The sequence below is a fragment of the Xyrauchen texanus genome, chromosome 7 (genome assembly GCF_025860055.1).
Source record: "Xyrauchen texanus isolate HMW12.3.18 chromosome 7, RBS_HiC_50CHRs, whole genome shotgun sequence".
In the NCBI taxonomy this organism is placed as follows: Eukaryota; Metazoa; Chordata; class Actinopteri; order Cypriniformes; family Catostomidae; genus Xyrauchen; species Xyrauchen texanus.
In genome coordinates this window covers 25,077,128-25,087,118 of record NC_068282.1, presented here as the reverse complement: position 1 = coordinate 25,087,118, position 9,991 = coordinate 25,077,128, and the positions used below count along the sequence as shown (strand labels likewise).

The window sequence follows — 9,991 nt, the reverse complement described above, 5'->3', positions numbered from 1 at the left end:
CAGACGTGAATATTGTCCATTGCCTATTATATGTTTCAGTAGGAAATCCGCCTAAACACCAACTTGAACTGAGCCCGTCAAGGTGCTTCACGGGGACTTTAAAGTTAACTGCAAATCTTAAACCATCAACAGCTCATTTTAGAATAGCTAGGTTTAAAAATAACCCATATCATTAACCAGTTAAAATATCTTAGTAGGTGATCTTAAATGGTTGTCACATATATGTTGAAGTTCAGAATATTGTTAAACAATTTATTATTGTGAAACATTTAGATGTCATTGCCTTTATTAATGTAAAATAATTTATTTATTTTATTTTAACTGTTATTTTATAAACTTTGTCGTTTATTGTGTAATTTCTAATTATTGTCCAAAAATGGCAATACTACAATACCCACAATTCCTTTCTGCCGGGACGGAAGTTGTCCTTACGACCTTGAGTAGCTCCTGCAAGCATGGCGAATAAAGAGCCTAACGTGAGTACATTTTTGTGATTTATTCACTTAGAACTGAATAGTGATTTTCACTTTTTGTAAATGATCACAGTATTTAATATAAAGTGCAACTGTGAACACGTTGTTTAGCTTGGTAATGGTCTCTTGATAAGTGTCACATGTCCATCCATGACCACAGTAAGCCTGTTCTCCACACATAAATTAAAGCACGTCTTGAAAATTAAACTGTGCTATCTGCACACTAAAATGTATGCAGTTTGATTTGATCTTTAAGTAGGAAGCTTATACATTAACAGACTAATTAAAAATAAAATGATCTATTTAATTAACTAACTACATTGAAATGCCGACTGATTTTAATATGTTGGACCTTTTGACGTTTAATCTCACCTGTAACAAATTGTTGCAGGGCTGAAGTTGTCATGACAGGATGCATGCAATTTGTCATTTTCAGTCGATTCACGATTGACGAAGTATGCGTGGTTGTCTAATTTTTAAATCAAAGTAGCTCGTGTTGCATCAGAATAAACTCAATTAATTTCCCTAAATTAAAAAGTCTAGACAATTCATTTGGACAATTCTTATTATGTATTATACCCGTAAATTGTCAAAGGATGGCGCTAACCTCTCATTTAACCCTTAGACCTTGCTTGTGATAAATTCTTCCTTCTTAATGTACCATGATATTGCAACATTTTCATAGTAATTTACACTAAAGTGATGGATATATTCTGTGCCCTCGCAGAGGTTCCTACAGCACCTGAGAGACCTCGCTGGACGCATGTCCTCTGGCTCAAGGGGTGCTGGAATCGGACTGAAGTTATTAATTGGAGCTGGTGCTCTCTCTTATGGAGTCAAAGAAGCCACATACACAGGTACATCAAGTATCGGAAGCATTTTCTTACCTTATCAGAAAATCATTGTCTGCTTAGTTGTTTAACTGTCAAAATCTGACAGACTACTGTAGTCTCACTCGTGGTGGGGCAGTATTATTTAGGTTATAAGCTTATTTATAGTCCATGAACCAACTACAAATATTTTTTTCTTCTTAAGAATACTATGAGCATTTAAGTGTATTAGATGTCAAAGTATTACAGTATTCATAAAACTATGATACAAGAGGCAAGGGCAACACTTAATTGAGCATAGAAATCTGTACTTTTGTGACATTGTTAACATTCTGCCTTTTCAGCACTTAACCAAAAGTGCTGGAACCCTATTGTATTTGTACTGATTTTCTTATTATTCTTATTTTTTTTTTCTTTCCTAAAAGTATCTGGGTGTCAGAAACTGTAAGGCCCAGAGATCTCAAACTTGGTGGGATGGTCCCAAATCCCAGCCACTACTCAGGCAAGCGAAATAACACGCTATTCTAGTTGGCGATATAAGCAGCATATTTAAGTTTTTGCTCATCTGTAACCGTAAGTGCTAGAATCAAAACTCTTCTTTCCTCTGAATCCTTTGGTCGAGCCAAACAGAATGTATATTCGGCATTTAAAATTTTCTGGAAAACATATGTTTTCAAAATCCTCAGATGCCGTTTGTACAATTCGCACAAAATTTGGCATGGATCATCTAGAAACCTTCCTGACCAAAAGTTGTTTTCGATTTATGATTCATCAATTAATTTTGGCAGATAAAAGATGATACATGCATACATTTTTTATTAAAAGGCCTATACCTCCTGAGCGCGGTCTAATTTGCTTGAAACATTTTCACATTAACAACAGGACATTCTGAGGATGCGCACACAATTTCGCAGAATTCCGGCAATAGCTGGTGCTATAATAAAAAAAAAAGGAAAACGTAGCATTTAGCTCTGCATCTGTTTGATCGAGGAAGTTGAAATTTGGTGTGGTGGTGCTTTGGTACAAGTGTTAAAATATTAAGTGAACATATTAAAAATATGGTGGCATACAGTCAATCAAATTTCAGCTGCCAATAATTTTAATTGAAAATGGCTGATCATCATGAAGTGTAATACACATTTTCAGGATGTCTTAAGGAGTCCGTGTATCAAATGTTTTTTTTTTTTATAGTCCTCAAGGTGGTACGGAGCCCCTGAAGTGACCTGTGCAAAAAAAAAATCTAAGAGACTTTCGCGTGCGAAAGATAAAAATCCGAACGTTTGCTTAAAAGTTAAGATTAAAATAAAAGCATTGGTAATGTTATCAATCTTGTATGGTCTTGTCTTTAGTGGAGGGTGGTCAGCGAGCAATTATCTTTAACAGAATTGGAGGAATGCAGATGGACACCGTCCTCTCTGAGGGTCTCCATTTCAGGTACTGACTTTTTGAAAAGCTAATTTGTGCTGTATGTAACCAAACCCCATGTGTTATCTTAGTGTAACTGAAGCCCTGTTCACACCACCAGCGAAATTATTGCTGGATGTCACTAGTCTCTGTATTGTGAAGTTGCTAGTGGGCATTCTTCTCTCTCCCTAATGTTATTGCTGGACTGCACAACTGGCCATCGCTTTTCCAAATCTGATCACAGATGAGATGATATAACTTCTCTTATGTCTTGCCTGCACTCCACACCATTATGTCATAGGAGAAAGATGAAGTGTGCTCCAATGCCTTCTCTCGCATAGGTAGTTGCTCGTCATTTGCACTTTTCTCAACTTTTTCGTTTTGCTCGCCACGCCCACATCTTGTCACCAACTGTCACTGTCGCACTTGTTCCCGGAAGTTGCTCTGCTTTCATTGAAAATGTATGAGATCATGTTTCTTTGTTTGGCGGTGTGAATGGGGCTTAAGAAGGAAAGTTTTAACCAACTGTATAATATGCTGTGTATCTGCAAAAAAAAAGTTATTAAAAGTAAGCTCTTTTGCTTTCATAGGATACCATGGTTTCAGAATCCAATCATATATGATATCAGAGCCAAACCAAGGAAAATAGCATCTTTAACAGGAAGTAAAGGTACATTTTGTACTTGTTTATATTGCTAATACTTGACTCGTTATTTTGATGTTCATTCTTTGTTTATACAGCTAGGGATACACCGATATGAACATTTTGGGCCAATACCGATATTTTGCAACTTAATTTATTTTGCAATCAGACCACTGTTTTGCTCCGAACATTTTTTAAACATAATTTCTAAGATGTACAAAAGGTTTTTGTATCTGTTGAACACATGGCAGGGCAAGATTTTAAAGAGAACCAGCCACAATGAAAGCTAAATAGAAGAGAAAAAAATATTATATATACACTGGCGGCCAAAAGTTTGCAATAATGTACAGATTTTGCTGTTTCGGAAGGAAATTCTTACTTTAATTCACCAAAGTGTCATCCAACTGATCACAAAGTATCACTATTTGAAAAGTCATTTTTTTTTAATCAAATCTAGACAGGCCCCATTTCTAGCCGCCAACACTCCAACACCTTATCCTTGAGTAATCATGCTAAATTGCTCATTTTGTACTAGAAAATCACTTGCCATTATATCAAACACAGTTGAAAGCTATTTGGTTCGTTAAATGAAGCTTAACATTGTCTTTGTGTTTGTTTTTGACTTGCCACAGTTTGAAATATACTGGCATGTGTTAAGATCAATATTAGGTAAAAAATGGCAAAAAAGAAACCGCTTCCTCTTGAAACTCGTCAGTCAATCTTTGTTTTGAGGAATGAAGGCTATGCAATGCTTAAAATTGCCAAAAAACTGAAGATTTCATGCAAAGGTGTACACTACAGTCTTCACAGATAAAGGACAACTGGCTCTAACAAGGAAAGAAAGAGATGTGGAAGGCCAGATGTACAACTGATTAAGAGGATAAGAACATCAGAGTCTCTAATTTGAGAAATAGATTCCTCACAGGTCCTCCGCTGACAGCTTCATTGAATTCTACCCACTCAACACCAGTTTCATGTATAACGGTAAAGAGAAGACTCGGCTACGGGCCTTATGGGAAAAATTGCAAAGACATTTTTTAAAGAAACTTTTTTTTTTTTTAGAGTGGGCAAAGAAACACAGACATTGGACAACAGATAATTGCAAAAGAGTTTTATGGATCTTAACCCCATTGAGCATTTGTGGATCAGCTAGACAATAAGGGGTATGAGAAGTGCCCAATAAGACAGCCACATCTATAGCAAGTGTTACAGGAAGCGTGGGGTGAAATGTCACCTGAGTACCGTAATTTCCGGACTATAAGCCGCAACTTTTTTCCCACGCTTTGAACCTCGCGGCTTATACAATGACGCTGCTAATATATGGATTTTTCCCGCTTTCAAATGTTATAAAAAAAAAACCATTCTGTGACGTGCTCAGTTTTTTGGCGGCGTGAAGCTTTCATTAGACCAATGAAATTGCCGAACGGGTTAAGGTCAAAACAACTTTTTTGTTTACTGTTTAGATTAAATCGAAGCTCAAACTTCCCATCATTCTGATTACGGTAGTAATTTTGTCACCCTCACCATGGCAAAGACATGGAGAAACGCATATGATGCTGCTTTCAAGTTGAAGGCGATTGATCTGGCTGTTGGAAAAGGAAATAGAGCTGCTGCACGGGAGCTTGGTCTTAATGAGTCGATGATAAGGCGTTGGAAACAGCAGCGTGAGGAATTGACTCTGTGCAAAAGACAACTAAATCTGAGGCTATACTCCGACACCGAAGGAGATGACTTCAGTGGTTTCAGTGCACAGGGCGAGGAAGATAGTGACCAATGACTTTCTTGGTAGGCTACTGTTTACTGCAAATGTTTTATTACAAGCCGTGTGTGGCAGCGGGCGTGGTCAAGTGCCTGTCCGGGAGAGAAAAGCTGTAAGAGCTTACACCTGCGCTAAATTATGTCTAACACGGTGTCTAATTTCAAGTGCCCTGCTTCACGTGTCCTTCTTGGGAAAACTGTCACACGGGCACCAGTGTGACAGTTTTCAGCAGGGCACTTGGCGTTCCAGGTAAGGCTTTTAATGGCCACAGCAATGTTTACAATCAATTTTATAAAGTTTCTCAATTCTTCTATCGCCAACACTAGACTGGCGTGTGTCACTCTCTCAGCTCTGTGGCTGCTGCCTTTTTATGCCGCTCTCCCCATGCTTACTGAAATTAGACACGGTGTTATACATAATTTAGCTCAGGTGTAAGCGCCCTTACCGCTTTTCTCTCCGGACGGCAGCTTGACCACGCCCGCTGCCACACCGTGTTTCATTAAAGCCTATTTATTTTTGTTACAAGCCGTGTTTCGTTAAAGCCTGAGTAAAGTTCATTTGTTTCAATGTACCGGTAGGCACCTGCGGCTTATAGACAGGTGCGGCTTATTTATGTTCAAAATAATATTTTATTTAAAAATCAGTGGGTGCGGCTTATATTCACGTGTGCTCAATAGTCCGGAAATTACGGTATATGGAAAAAACTGACAGCTAGAATGCCAAGGATCTGCAAAGCTGTCATTGATGTATGTGGAGGATTTTTTAAATGAGAACTCTTTGAAGTAGTTTAAGAATTTCTGAACATTTTTTATTTTTTTAAATGTAATAGTAATTTTTCATGTTATTAATGTCCTGACTATACATTGTGAATAGTTGAATGCCACATTGGTGAATAAAAGTACCAATTTCCTTCCATAAGAACAAAATCTGTACATTTATTTCAAACATCTGGCCACCAGTGAATAATATATATATATATATTATTATACACACACACACACATCACAACATGATGATTTATGTGAAAAAATGTTTTTTATACTTCTAAAACATTTTTGCTCTTCTGTTTTTGCTGTTCAAAATAACAACACACATCTGACATGTTTGTACTGGATACAATAGGCAAGGAAATGCAAGTTTATTTATAAAGCGCATATCGTACGCAATGGCAATTCATGTGCTTTACATAAAAATTATATAAGCAATTAAAAACAAGTAATAAAATAAATAGTTAAAAAGAAAAGGAATACAGAAATAAAATGATGCAGTGCAATCAGTAAGACAGCACAGTGTTCTGTCAGAAAATGCACAGCTAAACAGATGTTTCGGATTTGAATGTGAATGTTGGGGCACACCTGACCTCTTCTGGAAGATGGTTCCAGCTGCAGGTGGCATAATAGCTAAACGCAGTCTCTCCTTGTTTTGAGTTGACCATTGGTATTTCTAAGTGACTTGATACTAATAATCCGTGATGTCTGTTAGGTTTATATGAAACAAGCTTATCTGCAATGTATTTAGGTCCTAGGCCATTGAGTGATTTATAAACGAGAAATGGTACTTTTAAAATCAATTCTAAATGTAATTGGAAGCCAGTGTACAGACATGAGGACTGAAGTAATATGCTCCGATTTATTGGTTTGGGGAAGAATCCTGGCAGCAGCATTCTGAATGAGCTGAAGGTGTGTACTGGTCTTTTAGAAGTCCATTGCAGTAATCCTTTTGATCATTGTTATGGTGTGATCAGACCTGCAGATGGTGAACATTGGTTTGCGTGTGCTGTCACGACCTTTGGCCTCCAAACTTCCCAACTTATACCAGCAACTGGGGAAGGACTATGATGAGCGTGTGCTGCCATCCATTGTAAATGAAGTTCTAAAGAGTGTGGTTGCCAAGTTCAATGCCTCTCAACTAATTACACAAAGAGCACAGGTTAGTGTTCTCTGGGTTCTAGTTTATGAACCTGATTGATGTGATGCCTTTTGTGAATATGTAGATGTTTGTAAGGTCTACAATTTGATTGTTCCTAATATTTCTTCTCTACTAATTGAGTGTAGGTGTCATTACTGATCCGGCGAGAGCTTTATGAGCGTGCTAAGGATTTCAACATTATTCTTGACGATGTGGCTATCACTGAGCTGAGCTTCAGCAAGGAGTACACAGCAGCTGTGGAAGCCAAACAAGTTGGTAAGTCAAATTCAGTTATTGTGAGCTTTTGCTCAATGTGGGCACAGTTACTGTAATGAAGAGTGTGCATGGTCTTCCAGCCCAGCAGGAGGCGCAAAGAGCTCAGTTCTTTGTGGAGAAAGCAAAACAAGAACAAAGGCAGAAGATTATCCAAGCTGAAGGAGAAGCCCAGGCAGCCAAAATGGTATGGGAAGCTTCTCCTAAATGTATTAATTTGCCAAACACTGATCCAAATATCATGTGCATATGAATATTAAATGTATCTGTTGAGAGTTTTTTTTTTATATACTGTAGTTGCACACAATAATCTACATATCTTAAAAAAAAAGCACTCATTATCCTGTATCACTGTTTAAGTCATCGATGTATTTTGATATGTGGTCTGACCTGATTCACAGTTAGGGGAGGCTGTTACAAAGAACCCTGGATATCTTAAACTCAGAAGAATCAGAGCAGCGCAAAACATTGCCAAAACGGTATGAAATTATTATTCACCTCTGCTACGTTCCAGTTCTTTGCGTTTTTGTGGCAGTTTATTCATGGTTTTAAATGTTTTTTCCTGTTGTAAATAGTACCCTTTGGGAAAAAAAGATGTGTATTTCAACAGTGTAAATATTTGATGTTCACTAGTAGTTCTGCCAAGGTTCAGCTGGTCTTTGATTGCTTTTTTGGCTTAACCTTTGTGGAAAAGCAGAATGTTTGGATGCCCTGACCAGATGAAGGTTGTTTTTCAGGTGGCAGCTTCACAGAACAAGGTGTACCTGAGTGCAGATAGTTTGGTCCTGAATCTACAGGATGATGCTTTTAACAAGTAAGAGCTCAGTTTTTCTAATTTGGTTATATGCCATTCACATACAGTCTTCCTGAATTTTCAAAAAATCTTTCTTACAAATGTTCTACTTGTTTAAAAAAACATTATTAAAAAAAAATATTAGGAAAAAAATGTTTGATTTGTTCTTAATACAATTATAAACTGTTTGCATTACAGGTTGTCACTCGGAAAGAAGTAACCCACTCAGAATGTACTTTCATTCCAAATGTCAGGTTGTATTGCCAATGACCGTATGTGTTTCCTAAAGATGGCTGTTTGTGTCACATGATTTTCTGATTGGGTCACAAATGGATTTGTCAGTCCAGCAAACACTCATTGAATATCTAATGGTGTAGTCCTGGTGCTTCAGATAATTTTGACTCTACAAATTACTGGTTATCAAGACACTGCAGTTTTGTATTAATTTTCAGCACAATAAATGAAGGCAACTATGTACTGTACCAGATTATTTTCATACATTTTGTGTGTAACAGGAGACTAATACATTAAATGAGCTCAAGATTAGCCGAAACAATAAATCCATCCATTCTTTTGGGAATGATTAATATTTTTCTTGAAATATGATGACTCGTGAAGTTGTAAATGTGACGAATAACAGCTCAAAATAAAAAACTTTGTCAAAACATTTGAAATTCATGTTGTTGTTGTTTTGGTTAATGAAGAGTGCCGTTATTATTCCCATCATTAGTTAGTAGGTTAGCTAATTATATTAGTGTTTGGATAGACTTTGAATGTTATAATCATTGAAATACTTCTCTATAAAAATGTTTTGTAAAAATGTATCTGCTGCCTTTAGTTCACAGCAGTTTAGCCCTAAGTGTAGGTCTTAACTGCCTAAAATAGCAGTTTATTTTTTAGTTAGTGATATATTTTTATACCTGAATTGGACTGCACTATAAAAGGATCACCCCGTAACTTTGTTCTGTTTATTCTAGCGGTCTAATAATCCATCTCCTCGTACCTTTCTGAGTACAGCCCTCTACTTACCCTTTGAACTCCCTTCCCTCCCCCAAAACTCAAGTGAGAAAGAGTGTGGCATGTTGGGCTTTCCTATTGGCTCCTTTGTTTGCATTCTTTGAAAAGCACCAATGAGTGAAAACACTGAGCATTCTGTCAGACTTGACTAGCCAAATACATTTGTTAAATTGTATTGAGAATAAATTAATTAAAAAAAATATATACTTTATGTATGCCCCTTTCTCTTGCTCTTTGTCTCAATGACAGTTTGTATATTGTAATGAAATTTGATTATGAAATGTAATATGTTGATTATTTATATATATATATATATATATATATATATATATATATATATTTATTTATTTATTTATTTATTTAAAGCTCACCCCAAAAATACAAAACAAAAATAATTCTGTGATTATTTCCCTATGTCATGTTCAAAATCCATATTACTTACTTTCTTCAATGGGGCAGACAATACATATTTGGCAGTATGTTAGTCTCAGTCACCATTCACTTTCATTTAATATTTTATCCGTAGAATGAAAATGTATAGTGAAATTTTCCTACCATCTTGTTTTATGTTCCAATGAAGAAATACATTTAAATGGGTTTGAATCAACGTTGGGGTGAGTAAATCATGCCAGAATTGTCATTTTGAGTGAAGTATTGCTTTAACCTGGCCTCAGTGTAAGACTTTAGCATGCAAATATGATAAGCAGATGAAAGGTGAAAGGTCGCTGACTAGGTGCATGTTTCCATGGATCATCAGAGATTGTGTTAAAGCTCTTATGTGACTGTGCTGTCTCAGTAATTAGATCAAAGTAAGCCCTTTGTGTATGTCTGGGGATTCTCTTGTTTACAGATAAACCCTACAAAAATTGCGTTTTCATTATTATTTAGCTT

The 9,991-nt window shown here is 36.5% G+C and overlaps 1 protein-coding gene across 1 annotated transcript; it reads left to right on the top strand.

Annotated features, from left to right (window-relative positions):
* Positions 1 to 411: 411 nt before the first annotated feature.
* On the top strand, positions 412 to 8,773 carry phb2b (prohibitin 2b). Its single transcript, XM_052130796.1, has 10 exons — positions 412 to 476; positions 1,201 to 1,330; positions 2,653 to 2,737; positions 3,298 to 3,377; positions 6,854 to 7,038; positions 7,164 to 7,293; positions 7,374 to 7,477; positions 7,692 to 7,769; positions 8,028 to 8,104; positions 8,282 to 8,773. The coding sequence occupies exons 1-10, from the start codon at positions 456 to 458 to the stop codon at positions 8,301 to 8,303; spliced, it is 912 nt and encodes a 303-aa protein (XP_051986756.1). The 5' UTR covers positions 412 to 455; the 3' UTR covers positions 8,304 to 8,773.
* The last annotated feature ends 1,218 nt before the right edge of the window (positions 8,774 to 9,991 follow it).

Coding starts and splice junctions, on each gene's coding strand:
- phb2b (XM_052130796.1), top strand. CDS start 456: ATGGCGAATAAAGAGCCTAAC. Junction 3,378..6,853: donor ATCTTTAACAGGAAGTAAAG/GTACATTTTGTA, acceptor TGGTGTGATCAG/ACCTGCAGATGGTGAACATT. Junction 8,105..8,281: donor CAGGATGATGCTTTTAACAA/GTAAGAGCTCAG, acceptor TTTGCATTACAG/GTTGTCACTCGGAAAGAAGT.